The sequence below is a fragment of the Stigmatopora nigra genome, chromosome 9 (assembly GCF_051989575.1).
Source record: "Stigmatopora nigra isolate UIUO_SnigA chromosome 9, RoL_Snig_1.1, whole genome shotgun sequence".
Taxonomy (NCBI): Eukaryota; Metazoa; Chordata; class Actinopteri; order Syngnathiformes; family Syngnathidae; genus Stigmatopora; species Stigmatopora nigra.
In genome coordinates, this window is record NC_135516.1 from 6,378,142 (window position 1) to 6,401,876 (window position 23,735).

At 39.7% G+C, this 23,735-nt stretch overlaps 1 protein-coding gene across 1 annotated transcript; it reads right to left on the bottom strand.

Annotated features, from left to right (window-relative positions):
• Positions 1-21,279, bottom strand: wnt9a (wingless-type MMTV integration site family, member 9A). Its single transcript, XM_077725141.1, has 4 exons — positions 21,012-21,279; positions 7,456-7,715; positions 6,368-6,630; positions 1-3,792 (listed from the first exon to the last, which is right to left on the bottom strand). The coding sequence occupies exons 1-4, from the start codon at positions 21,230-21,232 to the stop codon at positions 3,292-3,294; spliced, it is 1,245 nt and encodes a 414-aa protein (XP_077581267.1). The 5' UTR covers positions 21,233-21,279; the 3' UTR covers positions 1-3,291.
• Positions 21,280-23,735: the final 2,456 nt, after the last annotated feature.

A 23,735-nucleotide genomic window follows, 5' to 3' on the forward strand; every position in this document is an offset into this window, starting at 1 on the left:
TAATTTAAAAATTCATCTTTATTATTTCAGATTTCTCGTCTCGCCTTTGTTATACAAAGATGTTAAATAACTTAAATACATTCTTACCAGTCATTTGTGATCTGCTTATGTCCAGGAGTTATACACATGAGGTAGAGGACAATAATTTAGGCTTCCCATAAGACATGACAAAAACCTTGTTGGCGTGTCGGTATCATGGTGTGTGTTTGTACACGCAGGGCATATACCCAAACAAAAACAAAATGTAAAAGTGGCAACATTATATAGACGCTTTTCACAAAAATAGTAGATTATACAAACAGATCAAATCCAATGAAAATATTGTAGAAATGGTGCACATGAATACACATTTGTTCGGTATTTTGTTAGTGCTTTGACAAACTGCAAGTTTGCATATAATGAATACTTGCTTCTTGAAAACAAAAACAAAAAATATATAGAATACAAAATACATGATATAATATCAATTTAGTCGTATTTACACTAAACACATGCTCAAAATAATTTTAAAAAATAATTTATTTTTTCTACAAAATAGAATTTTTTGTACAAAATCTACTGATAATGAAACAGTGCAGATTTGGGGATTTTTTTTTTGAGAATGTGGTCCGACGTCATCATCATCGAGCTGTATCATTTTTCTTATGTACAATCTATATAAACAAAGCCAAAAGAATGCATTCAGTGGGAATTTGCTATTCCTGTTTGTCCTTAACAGGTTTACTAGCCAAAAAAAAGTTGGTGTTTTTTTTCCCCAGTGGAGCGGGGCTGAACCCATACCAAAAGTGTGCTGCGGCAAGCAGGCATTTGCACTGCATAGTTATTATGGTTTGCACGTAGCATGCAAACTTCTCGGTCTTTCTTTTATTTGCTCATCGAAATACTTCAAATTCTGGACTACCATGACATGGTGCAGTAGCTATGATTAGAATTTATACACAGATGCCTTAAATTTCTGAGCACCCAAACCTTAAATTTTGGTGAAATATATGTATCTAGTTCTATATATTGACATTGTTTCAGTCAGCATCAAAAGATAATTGTTTCGGATTGTATCTCATGCTTTTATTCCGATCAACGTTGCAACCTTTTTTGAAAGGAAAAAAAAAGAGATTTATTGATTGATTTAGATGTTGTGTTACTCTTTGGTTTCTTGGTCCATCCATCTGCATAGTTACAGGTTTTATTTTAGTGTGTTTGTATTTCTTGTACCACCTGATGGTGCATTGGTTCACTCGCCTGACTTTGGTGCAAGCAGGCGCGTTAGTCTAGTTTTCGCTTGAAGTCAGCTGGGATACGCTCTGGCAACCCTTACAAGGATGCGTGGTATGGAAGATGAATGATTGTATGTATTTCTTATTGTTCTGGTATTGGTCAACCATTCATGAACATGTGATGCATTGAGAACTGGCTTTGTTTCCAAACTAAGACCCTCAATCAGTGTTGGTCAAAGTGTTTGATTTGAATCTTCGGTGTTTGGTGTTTTGAATTTATTATGTTTTTATCTCATGCTTTTCGTTCTTCTGAACTAGGGATTTTGGTTGGTGATGATTATATTTTGGTTGGTTTATGTTTTCATTTGGAAACGTAGTGTCAGAGCTCTCATACTATTGGGAAGTGCATTTTTGCCCCATGATTACTCACCAATTTTATTTTGTTCTATTATTTGTGAATTTTATATAGTAAAAGTTGATTGTGGTAACAATGCCTGTGAAATGAACAAAGGTTTCATGATGCAGACAGTTTTCTTCCACTGTTGCTTGTGTGCAGAAATATTTGAATATGTGCCTTTTCACCACAGGAGAACTATTTACAAAAATCTGCACTGTATCCATAAATACAGAAAAAAACACAATAAAAAGATTTTACAGGGCTTCTTGGGCTTCAGTGTGGGAACAAACACTATCATATAAAGCTAGGTCCCCCCTCACTCAGTAGTCACAAACAAGGCGTACACAAGGTCCTATATGCTATATATCTTATATTACCAGAAGCTAAGTGCTGAAAATACTGAAGCCTATATTGTCACGGTCAATTACATAGATGATGGATGACTGTGTGAATGTGTATATGAGGAATATGGCTCAATGGTAGTAATTTGTGGGGCAACGTCCGGCCACAGTTTTCCAGCAAGGCCGCTGTCGTCTTTGTGATTGATTCTTCCCTCAAACAGCCGTAGTGGTCAGAGTTATTATATATGAACATTGTTCAGATTTAAGCAAAGGGACATACTGTAATGGGTATTCCTCATTTGCATCCACGCATCATTCACTATATTAGGTACACCTGCGCCAAGTCAAACCAGCTCTTCTTTGATTTTTGGATTATGTTTTAGAGTGTAGATGAGTTTTAGAATTGTTTTTTTTTTCTTTCTGGTACTGACGTTGTGCACTGGGAACAGAAATGATATCTTAAGCATTTAACTTTTTCTTACATACAAGTGTCCAAAATTCCCTACCATAAAGTATGAACAGTACATTTATGTAGCGTTAAGTATTGAGGTTGGTGGTCTAAAACAGCACTTACATCATTGAATTAATTTCTGTCCCTCCACTAAGTAGGAGATATGGGGATTGTTGAGTCTTATAGATAGACTTCCCACTCCATTGTTTCAAATGGACAGCTTAAAAAACACATTTTAAACACCATTTTTTTTAAATAGTGAGAATGTTTCTCTTAGGAAAGGCATAATTGTAAATATGCCTCTCACATTGTATGACTCTGATGGCACAGGTGTCCTGATAAAGTGTCCAGTTAAGTGTCTTATGCAACTTACAGCTGCAAATTCATATATTACGTACAATTTTTTTTTGTTTTCCTCCTCAAGTCAAGAAGTCCTCGTTTACGCTTCCTTAAGGCGAGAACGGTCACACAAATGGAAGAGCATTTGTGCAGTTAGTGGTTTGTTTTACCATAAAGTTAGATACTAAGTGGCTTGTATAATGTCTTTACAATATATATATATATATAGTTATTATGAATTTATTCACATGCATACGCAAACGCACGGTGTGTGTGCACGTAAATATGTGCGTGTAAAGTAAAATTCTCACACCCTGTCTGGTTTTCGTTGGAAGTCTTCAATGGATCCCCGTTGCCGTATACAAACACTTGCTTTCTTCTTCTTTTATAAGTCCATACGCTATGCTTGTACGTGAAAAGGTTTCTGAGTATGGAGAGTCTGGTCAAGGCTTGAGATGTTCACCCAGTTGTCTGAGAAGAAGTTTGAATTTGATTTTTTAATAAAATCCCTCAAAGTGCTTTTCAGTGTTACTGCTCCTGTAACGGCATTCAGCCCTTACAGGTGTACACCTCCTCCCTCTGCGTGCACTGCTTGCATTCCACGTAGCAACACCAACGCACTTGGCACTGGCACGGGCGCGTGACTTCCCGACTCTGCGTGTTGTGGCCCCGGCCGCAGCAGATAGCGTCACAGTTTTTGTCCTTGTGGCATTTACGGGCAGCCGTGCCCGAAGAGTACTTGCTGGGCCTACAGAAGCTGGGTGAGTCCTCTATGTGCAGCAAGTCCATGCTGCGACGGATCTGCTCATTAAATTGTAAGGGTAGAAGTGGCTGCTGTTGGTGTTGTTGGCTCCGAACTGAGGTGGAGATCTCGCCCTCTCCTGTTGCCTCATTGGTGGAACTGCCCACCTTGATAGATGTCTCATAGCGCTGCTTGATCTGCTTGCCGATCTCGTGGAAGGGTTGCAGTTGTCTCCAGCATGTCTGGACTGTGCAAGAACCGGAGACGCCATGGCACTTGCAGGTGGTCTCCACGCCAGCCTTAATGACCTGCGTGGCAGAAGTCAGAGTCGGTCAATCCATTTAGTCATGCAATTGAATGGAGATTCAAGAGTTTCCCAAGTTTTTCCAGTTGCAAGACAGATTCAAGCACCCTGAATTGGTGGCCACCCAATTGCATCACAGGATTTATGACAGGGGTAGAGTGCCTATGGGTTTGGGAGCAATATGCGGCTCTTTTGGTGGTTGCACAGGGCTCTCCGAGGTCAAATATGAAAGATAGCCCAATAGCCAGCAATATAGATTGGGCAGACTCGATTACATACATAAAAAATGGGCTCGCTCTTAAAATTGCCTAATTACAGCGAAACAAAAGATAATCGTCCGATAATTCTCTTTCTTTCATCATTTTCATTTGATTAAGTCAAACTACCAGGCTCTTTCTCTTCATTAGTGGGTGGACTGTTGTGGTTTAGGAAATATAAAAGGTGCTTTTGTATTTAATTATGCTATTCTCAAGGTTCGTACACATCATCATCATGGCATTTTAATCAAATCCAACAGCTATTATTATAATGAAAAGTGAAGGGATACTGTCTGGAGCTCTTCAGAAAACTCTGTGTTTGTGATGATGTATATGCACTTATTTGCTTTTGAAGCCAGGGTACAAGGTGACCTTGAGCGTGGTAATCATTCCATCACAGTGAGAAAACAGGTTCTCGTTCATAGAAATGAAATGGCCACGAGTTTAAAAAAAAAAGGGACCCCTTTTCACATCCTCGCTCCCTGGCCAAAAATGTCAAACCACAAACCGTCAAAAGCAATGAACGTCTACGAATCAATGACAATAACACATTGTCTCAGACGGGGAGATTTTGGATAGCACCTCGGTTTCTCCACTATGACTGCGAAAGAGATCAGGAAGTGCACATTCATCACGGCAACAGGTCGAGAAAATGTGATAGGTCAGCTTTTTGGGGTTGCGCAGGCCAGCACATTCCATTACAGTCAGTCCTCTTGCGAATTGATCCCAAAACGAGATTTAAAAAAAAAAAGTAAAAAACAATGTTGTAAATCTTTACTGGCAGATAGAACGTCCCTAGCGAATAACATTTGGAGAGGCAAGCTGAAAAGCAAGGGCTCAAATGGTACTTCTGGGCCACCTGTTTTGGGATAAAGTCTAGTTCTTTTTCCTCCTAACACATTCCAAACCTTTTGTTTGGGTGCTGGAGCCTATACCAGTTGCTTTTGGCCAGAGGCAGGGGACACCGTGAATCGATGGGCAGCCAATGGCAGGGCACGAGGAGACGCACAACCATTTACACTCACCCTCATACCTAGGGGTAATTTAGAGTGTCCAATCAGCCTACCATGCATGTCTTTGGAATGTGGGAGGAAACCAGAATACCCGGCGAAAACCCATGCAGACCCATAGAGACCATGCAAAATCCCCACAGGTGAACTGACCTGGATTGGAACCCAGGACCCCAAGCTGTGAGGCCAACACGCTAACCACTCATTTGCCGGGCCACCTCAAACAATCAACTTTTTGAAAAATTTAACCAACATATTTGTCTCATATTCATCTGATTAGACAAGTTCTGACAAATGATCACCTTGAAAGTGTGAGCAATTTTCACAACTAATTTTGATCAGGAAAAGAGTTTTGTATTGTGTGACTGCCAGATAGTCAGAATTTAGGTAAAAAAAAGCTTGGGAGTCAACAGTCATTGTGAAGTTGTCGTCTACACATTGGCCTCACAATTCTGTGGCTAAGGACTTGAGTCTTGGTTGAGGGCCTTCCTTTGTTGATCTAAGCCCACCTTGCGTTTTTGTTTGGGTTTTTTTCTGGGGAACTTTTCTCTTCTCAAATCATGCGTGATACCTTCATTTAGGACTAAATTGTCTAAGGGCCGATATGCTAACCGGTGCTGGCCCATTACTTACTAGAAAAAGTGTCACTAAAAAAACAGGAACTTTTTAACAATCCAATAAAACCAAGAGTAATGGAAGAAACATATTTTGTTCTCTGTAAATGAAACCTTTAATACATGCCATTTAAAAAACAATGATGGAATATTCATTTGTTTAAAATGACGTCCTTTTGAAAGCATCTTCCTGTATAAATGCATTCTTTAAATCTGCTGTTACGATTCCTCATTGACCGCATCAAAATCTCAGCCGAGTTGTGGTCAATTTCGTCTTGAATTCACTATCATTCCTGAAATGGCGGAATGTTTTCTTGCTTACGGTCACTGTCTTAAAGTGCTGTCACTTGCTCATGTCTGCCAAAAAGTGCTTATGAAATCCCCATTTTTTTTTCTATAACGAGTTGAGACTTTTCCTGTCAAATTATAGTTTAACTGTTTCATGATGACAATTTGAATACCCTAGCCAAGTTATCATAAAATAGTGATTTATGTTTTTTCCTCTAAATCTTATCAGCTAATAAATCAGTTGTTGGGGTGGGGGGGCACTCTTAGGGGTGTGCCTGTAGATGGGATCTTCACACAAGACAGATTATTTCGAGACAGGTCCAAACTATTACAACTATGTTGGAATATTTTCCCTCTTCATCAGTTTGAACTACCCAATTTGAGTATCAAATATAAATGAAAATGCTCACCTTCAAACCCACATTGGTGTTGTGCATGTCCACATGTGCTCGTAGGTCCTTGTTAGAGCGTTTGCCCAAAAAGTCCTTGACAAACTTATTGGCATATTTCAGGTTGTCGCCACAGCCACCCCACTGCCACGCTTTGCGGTTTTCCAGGTCAGGCGCTTCGTCGCATGTGCAGCGCTCCATGCGGCCTGCGCTACAAGCTTTGGCCATGGCATGTGTGAGTCCAGCAGAGGAAATGGCATACAGGAAGGAGGTTTCTCTGAATCCTTTGGGTAAGTCAATATAATGCCATTTAGGATATTGAATCCATTTGTACTTTTTACATAGAATACAGTTTGTTGACACTCCTGATGACAAACATTGACATAAGCGAAACATCTATATTGTGATGCTGGGAACTTTAAATTCACCCTTGAGATTATTAACAGGCTTTAGAAAGTGATGTTGCGTTTGTCCGAGTCTATGTGGGCTAAACAAAAAAAATGTTTTTTTTTAACTGATGGTCAAGAGGGTCACTCACTATTAGAAGAACTATTGTATCTTCTCAGGAATACCCACTGCCATGCAAAAAATACATTCAAATTAGAATGTTATTCAACCAAATTGGAATAAATCAGATCCAATTGTGAGGTTGCATGTACCGTAATTTAGGTAAAGCTATTTTAAATTTAGCAACATGCTGAATCATCGCTTCTGCCTTACAGGTAGTACGTTCTGGGTTCAACTGTAGCTCAGATCATTTGTGCTTTCACGCAATCGAAATACATGCATTGTTGGTTGTTCATTGGAGATCCTGAATCATCCATAGATATCAATCTGTGTCTGAAGTTTGTCTGTCTATATGAGACGATTGGATAACAAATCCTGCAGTGTTGATTTCGACTCGCCACATCATTGACAGTGATTGATTTATTATCCATTTGACATGGATGGCTGCCAGCCCCTTCCAATTTAAAAAGATTAGATGATCATTACCGTCAATGATACAGCTGTCCACTGCCAGACCCTCAGTTTAAAAGAATTGGAAACCTTTCCCTTCAATGTCACCAAATGAGTTAATTAGCAATATACGTAGATTGAATGGACCATACCTCTCTTGAGCAAGTTGGCTCGGTGGCGCCCCTCTAAGGTGCAGTTCCATCTCTCAAAGCGAAACTGATACTGGCATTCTTGGGCGCTCATGGTGATAGCCTCTCGCAAGGTCTCAGCCACGCCCGGGTCACGTCTACACATTCTGCGCTGCTTTTTTTCCAGTTTGAGCCGGTCACACAGCTTGTAGTGGGCTCGGCCCACGCTCTCCTCCGGTAGTGAATTCAGTGGTAGGATGGACAACGGCTCATTACCTGTTAGCCTAAAACATCAATCAAAAAAAGGGGAAATGAGTAAGACTGATATCCTTTTCTGATTTAGGTACCAACCAGTTAGGTATGCGACATACCAAGAACAGTTCACTATCGTACTCTCTGGTGCTTTTTAAAATTCCAATTTCTGTTCCAAAGGCAGAGTTATAAATCACTCAGACAACACAAATCCCTGGAGGCTCAATATAAAAGTTTAAGACAGAAATAAAAGCGTAATACTCTAACAGACGCTACGACGTCGATCGGTAGCATTGCTCGGATTCTTTTTCTTGGACACACTTTACGGATTAACGGGCACTTGTTGCTAGGCAGTATATATGGAACATAGTGTATAAAAATGGATTTCTAACTGTGCTATAGTTCTAGAAGATAGAAATGAACTAGGGGCTATTTATTTCTTATTAATCTTTTCCATAAATATGGGTCTATTTTTCTAAACCACAATTATGTATTTAAAAAATTTAAAGAAATATTGAAAAAGTTACAATTGCGAAAGTGAACCAAAGGTAGTTGTAGCTTCCCATAAGATAAAACTGTTGAAGTGTATTTTTTTCAAGGCAAATCAAATCCTATTGTTTTAATTTGATATCATTTTAAAGCAATTATATACTTTTTTAAAATTAAAATACATGCTCCGTGTTTTTTCCCAGTTGTTCAGGAAGGTCAATTTTAAAATCAACAAAACATCACCATTAGGTGGATGATATGCTAGGTGTCAAAATGAGAGGTGGTCAAGTTAGGGACCAGTTTTTTAGGGGAAAAAATGGGAAACAAATATTCTGCCACAAACACAGTGAAAGACAGTAAAAACTTACTTCTGGACCGTATATGTTACAAAAAAATGCGTGAAATTGAGCAGCATTAGGCAGACATTCAAAACAACGGCAATGTGACGGTAAGCACATGTTGAGATGCAGTGATACAGTGCGGGGGCAGAAGGGGCATTGACAGCTGTGTTGTATAGATTTAAACAAGACCATACCGCAGGATTTACACTCTCATTATAGAATCCCCATACAATCACAGTACTTGGGCTCTTTCACGCTGTAGCTGCACACAGAACATGTGGCGTACTTGCACTCCTCTCCTCAGTTTATTTAAGGGAAGCATATACAAAAACAAACAAGCGAGGCCCCGCCGCAGTGTTGGCAGGCCCTGAAGCCTGTCTTTCTGAGGTCGCCATTGGCGGGACTGCTGCACCACTTGCGTAAACACACATGCGAGGGGACACGATTGTGCCTGTGACCATTTTGGTCACGGCGACTGACAGGATTGGAAGGCGAGTTGCTCATTATATCTCATCTCTGGCAGCCTTCACACCCATAGAGTGAAATAAATGGATTTGCCAAAATGCACAAAAGAACACAATAAGAATGAGTATAATAGGGTTTCAACGCTTCATTTAACTTTCTATTGTATCAAAAGTCAGATTGTGTCTTTAGCTTTATCAGTGACAAGTGATTGAGACTGCTGTCAGCTGTCAGTGAATAGCTGCTGTTGCAACTGCAGATTACAGTGGGACCTCTATGACACTATGGCATCAAGTCGGTATCCAACCGTGCTATGCGTCATGCATTTGGTACTTCATTCATTTATTTTATGAACCGCTTAATTGGTGGCCAACCAATCGCTGGGCACGAGTAGACGGACAACAATTGACTCTCACACTCAAACCTTGAGGCAGATTAGCGTGTTCCACCAGTTTACAGTAGTTGAGTATTTTTGTAATACCAATTGTCACAGATGTGTCATGGTATATTTGCCTGCCAGTTCAAGGCGCAGTATAACTTTAATCCAGAGTCAAATAGGATGGACTGCACCACGCCGAACATTGACCAGGTTCAACTGCATTGAAATGGATGGATGGATGTTGGTGCCTGTGACTGAAAGATATTTAACATGGATTAGTTATGGATGCTGCAACTGGCTGGGAACATATCCAAGGTGTCTACTGCCCATTGTTGGCTGGGATAGGCTCTGGCACCATCGGGCCTTGGATAAGCGACTCGGATAGCAAATGAATGAATAGAGATTGAGGTTCTGTGAACTCTGGAACACCGTTTTGACGTGAATCAAGGGCCTTCCTTTGTGGTATTACAGCAGACAGACAGATTTTAAAAAAAAATCTATCTAATTTCAAGTTAAACAACTGGTAGCTGGCGAAGCTGTCTATCAAATGGATAACAAACTGTCAGATGAACAAGTTTGACAATCAGTCTTTGGTTGGACTATGGTCGGGTAACGGAAACGGAATATTTGCCCATTTTCTATTGCAGAAATGTCCTTTTCTCATAGAAGTGCTCCTGTGCCATCACAACCACCTATTCTAATTGGTCAACCATGCAAGCCTATTTTCATACATGCATGAATACATCAGGTTAAGTTAAGAGTAACACCTAAAAACAGGAAGTTAGGCCACAGACTTATCCAAATATTCCTAAAAACTTTGCAAAAGTGGTGCACCGATCCACTTGCAATGTCATTACCACCCTTCAGAAGAAACTAGCAGCGCTTGGGCGAAAGTCACCAGGGTTCTTTAACAAGAGATTTGTTTTATTAAGTCAAATAACCGACTGAAGTGTTTCCCCCCGAGCCCTCACTTTCATTCCAACTGATTTAATGGCTTCCATATGCTTTACGATATTGTCTTAAGGGTTGCGTGTGCGGCGCATGCCTGGGAATGCGAGCGGTCCAATCGAACGGGGACAAGGCATCGGGGATCGGCTTTCTGATTGGGTCAAACTGTTTCCTTTTTAAAACGACTGTTTGCCTTGCTTTAACGTGTCTGACAGCTACAGATTTTGAAATGGAAACCTGGCAAGCTACGTCTTGACACCGGCTGCTCACCCGGCAGACTTACAGAGGAAAAATATGTATGGTGGTAGCAGATGCTTAAATGAGCAGTGTCACTGAAAAAAAAGAGGTCTTCTTCAGATGACACTTCTTTGGCTTGGTGGGCACATACTATATAAACTTCGGAAGCACAAAAATTGGCGTTTGGATACATTATTGACCTCTTAGGAATATTTGGAAATCCACATCATTTGAGACTAGACCAGTCAGGACACAAGGAAAAAATAATATAATTCTTATATTTACAAGTGATTACTTCATGAAATGGTAAGGTAGGGGTAGAGTTTCGAAGAACAATTTAAAACTACAACAAACTTGTCTTCCTCCTAATCTACTGCTATTCAATTGGCTTTGTTCTTTAAACAGCCAGAGGTGTGGAAGATCTATACAAAGCTCTAAGACAACTGAAGCTTCTAATTAGACACTCCACATAAACAGGATTCCAAAGACTATCTAAATTACCAAGAATGAAATTTCTTAGAAGGAAAAAAAAGATCTTAGAAATGCTCATCCTAAATTGCAAGCCAGCTCCTCACCTAGTCCTCACAATGAACACACAGTCGGATAGGGTAACATACTAAGAAGTTTTTTAACAGTATTTCCTTCTGCAAAAAGCCCTTTGGTAATATAAAAATAAGCCATAAACACCAATTTTTGTCCACAACAACCTGACAACTCATTTTCATGTCGGTCTCACAGCTATGGGATGTTTCCACAAAAAATATATACATTCTAGTAACAAGTATTTTTTGAACATTGAAACAATGTGGGACAGCCTTCCACTAAAATTGGCTTTCCAGTAGTAAATAACAGTATTTTTACATCTTAGAAATAATTTACCCCACATAATTTCACTTTTCCTTGAATATACACATTGTATTCATATGTTGAAAAATGAGAATGAAACAGAAATCCATCACCACCACGTGCCATGTCTAACAACTAAATAAATGTATGTCTTGAAACACATCATGACACATTAATGTGATTAGAGCAAAGTGGTGTCTTCGGCCTGTTAAGATCTTCAGCACATCTCACCGTGTTTTCACACCATGGAGCGTTTTCCCTCAGGTGTTTTTGTTTGAGGTGTTGGCCCAGCAACAGAAGTTACTCACGGAATCTAACACCGGAGTATTTAAAAAAAAAAAAAGTTGGGGAAGCTTTGTTTTTCCATTCACACACTTGCCTCAACAGACGTTTACGCACCTCCTCCCCAGTCTATCACTCGCAGGTTTGTTTAGTTCTTTCTCTGCACATGTCGGCACCTCCCATCGGCCGTGACGTTAACTCTACATACATTTTCCATTTCTATCCCTCATTGACCTTCACCATCATCACTCCTTCTGAGGAAGTCACCCCCAGGTGGTACTTCTGATTGCACCTCTTGTTTTATGGCATGGTTTACGCAGTTAATTTTTATTGTAATTTTCGTTACACCTTGATAAATGTCACTATTGTATATACAATATGGCAATATATATTCCATTGTTGGAAAAAGTGCTATTTTAGGCCTGGAGGCAATATTTACTATGAATCTCCTTTTAAAAACATTTGCTTCTTTTATATTTTAAATTCCTAGGTCTTTTAAATTAAAGAGCAGATGAATAAGAATTAAAGCAATAATGAACAGATTTATAATTAGAATAAAAATATAAATGCTAGAGATTAATCTGTATTTATAGTTGATGTAACATGGATTAGAAATATTTTGTATTATTAAGATAATATTCATCTATATTGATTATTTAACAATTATTATATTTAGGAAATACAACACATTTAACAACAGATCTATATAAAATAGAATTTTATTGAGTTCATCAAAAATGTCATGATTATATATTTAATATAGATGTGTAATCATAATTATGTCATCTGCATGGCAATTTTGAGTTACATAAATATATCCAATATTTTAAGTCATTGGATCGTTTCAAGACAAGTTTGTGGAAGTAAAGAAAAAAAAAAGTTGTTTGCAAGCATTCAAAGATATGCACACACACGAGCACTTGGGCCAACAGCCAATCAGTCATTGGTTGAGAAATGGAACGCTGGCTAAAACTAAGCTACATCTCCAACCACTTGCAGGTTGATCCCTTCCCAAATAACAGCCCTCTTCCTCCTCCTCCTCCTCTTCCTCCTCCTCCCAACTCTCCCTTTATTCCCACTGGCCAATTACTCTAAACGAATGTCAATCATTCCACCCAGCTGTTGGCTCCACACGAAGTCTCCTCCAGACAAAACCATCATTGCGAAAGCAACGACAGACGTCCACATGTGCCCAAAAGCACTTATACTTGTGCAAGTTTTAATGTGCAGGTCTTAACCAATAACTTCACAGGAGAATTGGTTATTGTGCTGCGATGGCTACTGCCTTCTTTTGGGTGGCACACAAATCATGGAAATGTTGGATGAACTTCAGTCCAACCTGCCCACCCAAGTGCCATCTGTTGTGTGGCAGTACGGGCCAGATCTTGTAGGAATGTAGTGCCAGACAATGATTTTTAAACTAATTCTAGCATAATAGAGATTCTAACTTTGTGGTGCATGTGGTCCAGGGACCACCAGTATTAGCAGTGTGGTATAATAATAATAATAACATGTTTTGAATTCAAATTGTTGGGGTGTTGGGCCCCATTTGCATGAGTAAACATGTAGTCATGCTGTCATTGGCTTTTAACCGCTTTGTTCTAAAGTCTTAATTTCTCAACTCGTTCTGGCATCCACGAAGATGGACGTCACATTTTGGGTCATATAGACTTCAATATTTATATTTTCCTGAGGCCAGCGTGAGCCAAATGTGATATTTACATACAAGAACATAAGATCTACAATTATTATGTTAGATATACAGTATGTAATCATGTTTATAGTATTATTACATTAATGATGTGTGGGTTTACTCTGGGTTCTCTAGCTTCCTCCCACATGGCAAAATATGAATGCTAGGCTGATTGGATAATGTACATTCCCTTTGGGTATACTTCTAAGTGCGATTGGTCATTTGTCTATATGTGCTCTGCAATTGGCTAATAAATAGCTGATAGCCTTTCCCAGTCCAAATAGATTGGATATCTAGCACTGTCAATGGCAGCTATAATGGATTAAATTAGTTTTGGGGTACAATGTTTGCTTTGGTCGTTTTGCATTTTTATCCCTTTTTTGTGAATCGATTTAGAAATAACCATAAACTAAGGATGACTAAACAGTTGTTGTTCCTGAGGTTGTCTGAGAGGGAGTGATGTTGTGCCAACTCTTGTTGGAATGTCGGAAGGGGTATACCGCCTAAACGGTTCAGAATTTCTGCTGTATTTATTCACAAGATTCCTAAACTGTAATGCGTGTTGCCATTTATTTGGTTTGAGGGTGTGAGGGTGTGAAATGACCAGGCGATGCGCCAACTCTTTCAGGATGTAAAAAGGGATGTGCCTCTTGAAGGTTTGGGAAATCCTGTTTCTGTACACCTGAAACAGGGAATCCTTAACTGAGTCTTGTGTGTTTGTGTTTTTTTTTTTTTTTTTTTTTTTTATCATGAAAGTACATTTTTTCCCCCCTGCCTTTATCTACTGTATTAACGAACTAGAATGTGCCTCAAAGGCAGACAACACCGAGGACCAGATTGGACCCTCTGACAGACCATTTTAAACCTGCAGGCCATACATTTGACACCCCTGGTTTACATAGAAAAGGTTGTGTGGAATCTCTTGAGAAAAGTCTGCTTTATTCAAACTTTTTTTCCACTCACACTTATGCATAATACAGTGAAATCTGGTTCCAGTAATGTGTTTAAATGTTTTGGTTCACATGACTTAAAATGAGGCGTTTACTTAACCGGCTCCTTATTTTGGGAGGGCTTGATCTGAGACCCCCCTATGGCTCCCTGAGCTTTTGACTGAATCCCCTGAACGTGCAGTAGCATGTCAGCTTATATGTCACGATGAGTTGTGTCATGATAAGGACCATGTGTGAGACTAAGTGGAATTTGGCTATCTTGTATGACTTAACAGGATGTGACCCAGAGTTATGTCATCTGCTGTCTTCCCAGGTCCTCTCAGGCTTTGTCAGACCTCCACAAGATCTTGTTTGAATAGTACAATTCCCACGCCCAAGCCTACAATTGCAAATCATTTTTAATTCATTATTTTTTTTTGTTAAAGTACTGCACAGGCACAGTTGCTTAATCCAGAGCAGTGGTAGTTTGGGAATGGGAGTGTGTGGCATAGTAAGAGGTTTAAGTGTCGTGTGCTTCTAAGGTCAGCGGCTCTGTTATGGTCACTGTGTGACTGGCACAGATTGGGCGAGCGGTGACGGCCCGCCTGACTCATGACCCCCCCACCCCTTCCGTGAGTTCCAGTCCACGCCATGGCACAGGGCAGACGAGTACTAGCTGCATGTTAAAATGCCGACACTAGTTAGTCTTAAAAAAATGGTGATTGAACACAAATGTGAGGTGCTTCAGGACTCCTTGTTCCCATTTTCAAAGGGAACACTAAAAGAATTAAAAACAAAAACGCAGCTGTTTAAATCAGTCACTCCTCCGTGGCAGAATTGGCAAAATTTCAGCCTTTTTTTATACACAGTAAAAGCTGTTTTCGGCTGTTTGAAGAAAATAACAAAAAACAGCATTCTTCTGGTCATTAGGAAATTGGAACCAAAATTCGCAGCATTCAGTAGGCAAGTTTAAACACCTGCTCCTAAAGAATGAACAGTGTTTGCATACTATACAGATCTCCAACATTTTTAGTGAGTAGTAGGTGTTGTTTGACAATTCAAAACATACATTTAATGTCTCTCATGTCTCAATAGCTTTAAATGTGCGTACTTGTATGTCTTTCTGCCAAGTGATTAAATCGTGACCAGTTCACAGTGTACCCAGTCACTCACCTAAAGCCAGTTGGTGTAAACCAATGCAAAATTGGACCAATTCAAACCAGTCATAGGACATTACATATTAGAATATTAGACATAATCAACATTCCAAAGGGCCTAGTGCTAAAGATTTCCTAAGCCTGTGTTGCCTTTCCAACAGTTTTGACTAGTTGGCCTGCAAACAGCATTAGGCATCAACCCAATGAGAGTTTGACATCAACGGGAATTTCCTTGCAGTGTTCTGTCACGCTGCACGGGTGGAACACCCGACCAACAGCTGGAACTGCCTTCTTTTTTTAAAATTCCTTTGCCGCAGTCTCTACGGTGGGCCGATGACGCGCGACTTTCTCTGATGTGACGCCGTCAAAAACTTTTACAAGCAATTGCAGAGTCAAAAACATTCAGCACGCTCATTTACCGCCTCTTCCGAACCCACATTGTAAAACTAAGGTGTGTGCCAATTTTTGGACTTTTTCCTGACGTATTCTTTAAAGTCAACACAGAGGCATGTTTCACATTCTTAAATTCATGCCATGTGCATATGTTCAGGCCAAAATGTTTTTACGCCCAAGTGCTTGCTGGCACTTTTTTACATTAGGTTTCCGACTCTTTTTTGTTACTCAATTGCGTGTAACTCAAAGTGACGATCAAATTTAGGTCAAAGTGGCAGTAAAAACAAATTGGCCATCTTAGAAAATGTCTGTCATTTATTCTTCAATTCAAAATTCTGTGTCTTTCACTTAGGCAATCCATTCAAATTTTGTAACCCACCATATTTAACGGTTCTATACTGTATACTTTGTACTGGAGCTGACCCATTCCTTTGGCTCACTTTAGCAGCCAAACTTAACCAACAGCCACTGGCGTGAAAATAGACTGACAGATTTTCGGCAGCCAGTTTCACTTAAAAAAAAAGTTGTCATAAACGCAAGTGTAAAAATAGATTTTTAGAAGCTGAAAGCCTGCCAAGTCCCTACTCAGGTTGTTGTTATTGTTCTTCTGAACACTTATTTTAAAGCCATTCCCCATCGTTATTTAACAACCGATTGTCTTAAATCTTGGTAACTATGTAGAATAGGCCAGTAATTGTTGACTCTCAGAGTTTTTTTTTCCTTTTTTTGTATCACAGACAATTAATTAATTGCAGAATTATAGCTCATAGTTAGTTACCCACTGGAAAGCTGACTTCTGTCTGTTTGGAATTTGCCAGTAGATGGTGTGTGTGCGCAGCACATGGATTTACGGTGCCTGTGTTGCATGTAGATTAAAAGTTGAGGGTACGTTTTCAGGAAGGTTAGAAAGTTAGTTATGTTATGCAATGAACAATTCAGTTCCCAGACGTGAATACTTTGCTATGATTTTTGTTTCTTTTTGGTCCTGTATCCATGTATCTAATCTAATATAATCCAAAACATTATTAAATACAGTTGTAGTAAAGAAATTGTTTTTAAAAATCATAGGCTCTCAAAATTCTCAGCTCAGCGTGATGTCAACACACGAGCATTAAGTGAATCCTATCGGCTGGGTAAAGCGATACCGTTTGAGGTGGGGCTCAAACCACAGGATATCCTATGAAGTAGGGAAATCCCTGCCTATCGACCGCACTCCCCGCCTTCGCCACACGTCAGGCCTAATCAGCCTTTCGGGCCCGGTAATGAGACGCCACCCGCCGACCACTGTCTGCTCGGTAACACCGCTGTTCCTAATGAGCCGTAATCATCCAGGAGCACACCGTGAAACCACCGCAAGGCAAAAAAAAAAAAAAAACAGGGACAGCAACACACACGACCCACTTGGGAAATGAATATATGAAGCCTATTAAATGACAACATGAAACATGGTAGTGGCTTTAAAGACTGTTTGAATGGATTCAGAGCAGAGAAGAAAGCGAGTGTGGACCCACCTCTGTAAACTAGTTGTTATATTTAATTTTTGGACAAAACTGGGTGGATAATTCAGGTATTTATTTATTTTTTTCAAATAATAATTAGGTCTAAAACTGGAAGTTTTTAGATCAACAATACTACACTCAATTTTCTAAATGTTTCAGGAAAGGAAGCCTTTAAAAAAAAAATTAAACATTTTAGTGAGTGAAAGACCTATCAGCAAACAAATCCATCAAATTGGCAAAAAGAGATTTCTTACTGAAATATAAAAGTAACTCTTTCTATATTGCTATGTCACTATCATTTTAACTATCCAGATGAAGTATATTGATTTATATAAGCTTTGTTGATAACAAAGTGGATATTTTGGGGAATAATACTTCATATCAAAGCCTCAAGTCAACTTTAACATTCATTGTTTTGGGACAAATATGTTACTCATTTTATGGATATAGTCAGTCAGATGGACGGGCTGATGAGAAATTCTGATTGGCACCGTAACTGACCAGGTACTCGAAATAGTTTTGGTAATTGGTTGGGCACACAGAGAACAATTTACACTGTGCTTTTGTGACATAGCAAGTCAAATAATCTATAAAAAAATTAAATATCACCTACAAATCCTTCAATAAGAACACCTCTCATTGCTTACAGATTTCTGCATCACTATCCTCCCTCTCCTTGCTTTCACTGTGGCTCTTTTGTGATTGATGATTTCAGCTTTAGAAGGATTTTTTTCTCTCATCATGTCTCACTTGAACTAAATACAAACAAACCATTGCCTCCTCACAATCCAGCAGTTTACAAGACCACAAAACGAAAACGAAATGCCTTTCTCAACCTTTTTAATCAATACCAGACTTCTTTAAGGCTCCATCACGTCCTTCGGAGAGATTTAGCCCCCGCAGACTTATTCCGATTGCAAATGATAACGGATTTAGCTGGAGAGGCAGCACCTGCCACAACAGGCGCATAGGGAAGGAAAACGAACGCTCGCATTCTTGTGGCAAAGGATGACAATTTAAGCGGGCGCCCGACTACGCCAGGAATCCCTCCCCACCCTCGGCCATGCAGACCGTAGCCGGGAGACGATTGTGTTTATGTTTCACTTATGCTCCACCGCACTGTGGAAATTGGGTATGCAGCGCTGACCCTCTATTTTGAGTAAATCAGTACCCGTGAGGCCCCCAAGTGGAAGAATATTTATCCCAGCAAGTTGGTATGGTTATGTCCCATATTGAGGTGGTCTGACAAGGGTTTTGAAATTCTCTGCCACTTGTTGAGGCTTGAGTCACCTGCGTGAGCTCTTTCTTTAGCGCCATGTGGCGTCGACCCAGTGCTGTGAAGCCATGTGCTTGTGGGTAGATGCACATCAAACCGACAGAGGCAATTGAAAACAAATGCTAACAGAGCGAGTAAATATACATGAGCATTAGGGCCATTAGCGGTGCCGCGTGTGCCAGTGTTGGCGTTCCTGCCAAGCTTTACTTTCCAACAGGCGAGCAAGACAGGAATCTGGGCTACCACGTGTCTTCGGTGTGGCTGCGGGTTTACTGATGGTGACGCACCAGGGGGGTAGGCGTTGGCCAGGATGGAGGGAGCGGAATTTGAAGTGCTATACTGGAGGGATTTACATGAATTTTCAGGATTCTTGTTGATATGCCAGACATCTGCATTTGGTGATTCTGCCACGTAAAGGACTGCTGCCTACGCCAGTGCGGTAGTTATCTTAGGGGAAGGCTATCATGTGCACAATTACTGGCGGTTTGTAGCTAAAGCTTTGCTCCTTTTTATGAAATACAGACTTACTACTGCCTCAGCAGTATATTGCATGAAGTAAGACCGCTTTCTGAAACTGTCTAATTTCAGAAAGACAAAAATAATATGGGGTGGAAAGTCAATGTAACCAATGGATTATTTTGACAAAATCATGTCTTGTACATGTTTTTAACTTATCTGGGAACTCGTTTGCATTGTAACAAAAATGCAAACTATGCCTTCTTTCACATGAATGGAAGGCATATCAGCAGGTCTAATTAACCGCAGCTATGACTTTCAGAACCCAAGAACATACCCGAAACTTTTTGGCCTTGGGAGAGGTAACAAGAGACACTAATTAGCCTGATAAGATGCGTTATTGTAGATGAGGGGTGGGGAAACTTATTACTAACACAATGTATGAAAAAGTAATACATGTTTTTGGTCTTTTTATGACAGATGTAAGACTTTATTTATATTGAGAATCTCAGAATAAGACATAAAATGTTCTTTTTAGCTTTTTTGGGTTTGAATTGACTCCTGTCCTGATCTTGACTTCTAAATTTAATCAGAAGTGCTCACATGAGGTTCTAAAATCATCAGGATGAAATATATTTTTCACATCTTAAAGGCTCTATATTTAGGTGATGACCTATTTCTGAAAAAGCTTTATTATAATAGATCTTTTATCGTAATTGTGTGTTGTCACCAGGGCCAAAAAGGTAAAAGGTGTAGTCCTAGACTGTAAATCTTATCTATAATCACAGGTACTGCTTTAGGCTACTTTCATTCATTCTAGTACTCAATCAGAGGTCACGGTAGGTCACACCTTTTGCAGCCTACTTTCCTCATGCTCGGACACGCACCTTTGCCCTACTGTTTTATGAAACATTTACGTGAGTGTTCCGTAAGTGTTATTTTTCATTCATATGAGCAATGGCTGAAAAAGAAAATAGTTCCTGCTGCCTGAGGTGTGTGATGTTTATGCTGGATAGGGTGAGGGGAGGGGGTTTCTCTTTTTTGTGTGTGCAAGCCCAGCAGCAGACGTTTGGGCCACCACCAGTCCAGTGCAGTCAGTCAGATGACTTTATTGTTACCAGCTGTTGCCTTTCAGGCGGGTATAGTATATGTACACTCACCTTTTTGCACTGGGCTGAGGATATGTTTTGTTTTGCTTTTTACAAGCAAAAACAATCCCGCCTGCCACTCAAACATACTTAAAAAACATTTTCAAACCTACTCTGTGCAACGAATGCTACCACGTTTACTCGTGCAGGCGCACCATGCAATACTGTCAACAGTAGAGTTACCGAAAGTCACGCAATCACAGCAATATTCACTTGGATTTTGCTGTAAAGTAGTTTAAGGATAATATTACAGTCAGACTAAATGCATTCTGATCTTAGTTATAATGGGTTTTATCCTTGTGTTGACTAGACGCTGACTTTTCTGCTGACTTGGGTTTCCATTAAAGGGATCACGCTATCAATTGCGATAGCAGCACCGCCGATTGCTCATCACTCAGTGTCCGTACTTGGTGAGTACATGACACCTGGCAGATAAATGTTATTTATTTGATTTGTCAGATAGTTTTATTTCATTTTGGGCCAGTCAGAATGAATTTTCATTTTGTGAATAAATTAAATTACTTATTTTGGTGAAAGAGTTAGGCTAAAGTAGATTTTGAATTTGTTAATTTCCCATCATTGTTTGAATTTTAGAAATTGTGAGTTTTTTTGGGAGTCTATTACATACTTGGCAGTTTAGTGACTGTGATGTTCTTATTATAGTGACAGTAGACTACATTTAAAGGACTGTGGTTTGAGTCAAATCAAATATTTTATTTTGAAAGGATATTTCCCGACAGTAATGCCACTCCAATTAATGAACAACAATTAAGGTGACAGCAAATGGACTCACCCGAAATAGGCTTCACTGGGTGGCGGCAAGTAGAAGACAAGGACTACCAGTGTGATCGATAACCATCCCAGGAGTAGGTGTCCATCCAGCATTTTGCTGCGGCTCCAGGGCAGATCATTTCGTTTCTCCTGAGTAGCTGTATGAAGCCCCGAGCTGGACGCGCCACTCTTCTTATACGAAGAGCACATAAAGTGCTCCTCCCATTCAGCCAGCAACAGCATGAGAGAGAGTAAGGGAGGGAGGAAGAGAACTAATATCCACTAAATTAGGCAACAAGCCCCATGTTTTTGACAGGGAAAATGTCATTAGATTACAAGTAAAAGTAATAACTTTTCATTCTATATATTGTATGGTTTTTTTACATGTATGATACGAAGACATTTTTTGATCTGTTTATAGGCAATTTTATATCATGAACAAAAAAGTGCCTTTATTTGTGGGTGATTTAATCAACATGCTTTTCAAGATACATTCCACATTATTTAAATAACAAGAAAAACATTTAAATAGATGCTTTTCAGCTCCTGAACGCTAGGTGGTGGCAGAAAACTTTACAATATTAAGCACGTTCACTTTATTTTGCAGTTGAAGGACATCTGTCAATGGTAGTACTGTTTGGTTGAAATACTAGTTGGCAGCAGACAATAGGTTTCACAGAAGAACAAAGAAATAAGCTAATTATTGGAAAGATGGATGGATGGATGGATAGATGGATGGGTGGATGGATGGTAGGATGGATGAATGGATCGATGGATGGGGTGGATGAATGGGTGTATTATGGATGGATGGGTGGATGATGGATGGGGGTGGATGGATGGATGGATGGATGGATGGATGGATGGATGGATGGATGGATGGATGGATGGATGGATGGATGGATGGATGGATGGATGGATGGATGGATGGGTGGATGAATGGGTGGATTATGGATGGATGGGTGGTTGATGGATGGTAGAATGGATGGGGGTGGATGGATGGATGGGTGGATAGATGGGTGGGTGGATAGATGGGTGGGTGGATGGGTGGATTATGGATGGATGGGTGGATGATGGATGGTAGAATGGATGGATGGGTGGATGAATGGGGGTGGATGGATGGATGGATGGGTGGCTTGATGGATGGGTAGGTGGATAGATGGATGGATGGATGGGTGGGTGGATTGGGTGGATGGATGGATGGCTGGATTGGGTGGATTAGGTGGATGGGGTGGATGGGGTGGATGGATGATGGATGGATGGAGGGATGGATGGGTAGGTGGATTGGGTGGATGGGTGGCTGGACTGGGTGGTTTGGGTTGATGGATGGATCAAAATCATATTTAATTTATCTATTTTGATTTATGTTTAACTTTGTGGCAGCTTCATTGGAATTGGAATCATAAGTATTAATAATATTTCTTCAATGTAAAAATGTACTATATTTTTATTTCATCTGAATTTTTTTTTTTACTTACAGGACACAAGCAAATTGATTGGATTTCCATTCGAACAAGGTAAGATAAAAAAAACATTTGAGATACGAGCGTACGGTCTGAACAAATTATACTTAGCAATGTTCACAGCGTTTTTTTAAACTAATTCAGCACCAATTACCTGTTTTTACTTCCATTACGGTTTTTTTTCATCGCACAACATATATGCCGTATTTATTCGAGTATAACGTGTAATAAAAAAAAAAACTTCAATCCATGTTAACTTAGAAAGTAGAGAAATCAATAAAGTTAGAAGATGTTTGTAAGTAGCTATGGTTCTTGACCCACCCAAAATTGCCCTAGTGATTGGAACTTTGTTGTGGTGGTCATAAGGATGTAAATTAGCCCACCGTTATATAGTAGTGAGGCAAATGTACATAGTAAACAGTCACAGATATTAAAAAGATGCAGAACGCAAAGGTTTACTTGGTTGTTTACTCAAGACATAACTAATTGTATACAAAAATGTAAAAATTCCATTTTTACTTCTCCCTTTGAACATTGTGTGTCTTACTGCTTTCTGTATTGTTATACTAAACTGGTACATGGCTCAGATTCATGTCACATGAGTCTAACTCAGTTGAGTCCATGTCACGATTGAAAAGGATAGACAGGGATCTATGTTAAGTGGATTTTGGATTAAATATTGGCAGCCAAGGTTAAATAGCAGTCCAGTCTTGCCTCGGCGAGACCCCGGCTTTCCGCACACATGCAAGCCAGGCGGGTTCATGCACAGTTCACAAATTTGTCGGCAACTACACGACCGCAGGCCATTTCACAAGACTCAGAGAAGAAACCCCATAATCACTTGTCACATTGACAACCATTGAAATCTACTAGTGAGCTATCAATCATCCTGGTGAGTAACCTGAACACTCTGGCAGGCCCACTCATGAAAAATATTTAGCCCTTTTACTACCGCTTTCAATTTGGGGATTAGCGGAATGATGTGTACAACTGCTCAGGCGTGAATTGTTCAACTCCCACTATAGAAAGTGGTATAAATTTGAAGTGCAGCGTATCGAAATGCATTTACAGAAATTGAATTTAATACTCATCACCTTCTGTTTTTTTTGTTTGTTTAATATTCTGAAAGCAACCTAAGGTTGGTCAAATTATTTTTAGCACCTAAATGTATTTTAATGTATTATTCATAGTCAGCGGCAGAAACCTCGGATATTTTGTCAATTTCATATTTTATTTCCAAATCTTTACAAATAGAATCTTTAATATTAGGCAAAATATAGTTGTTT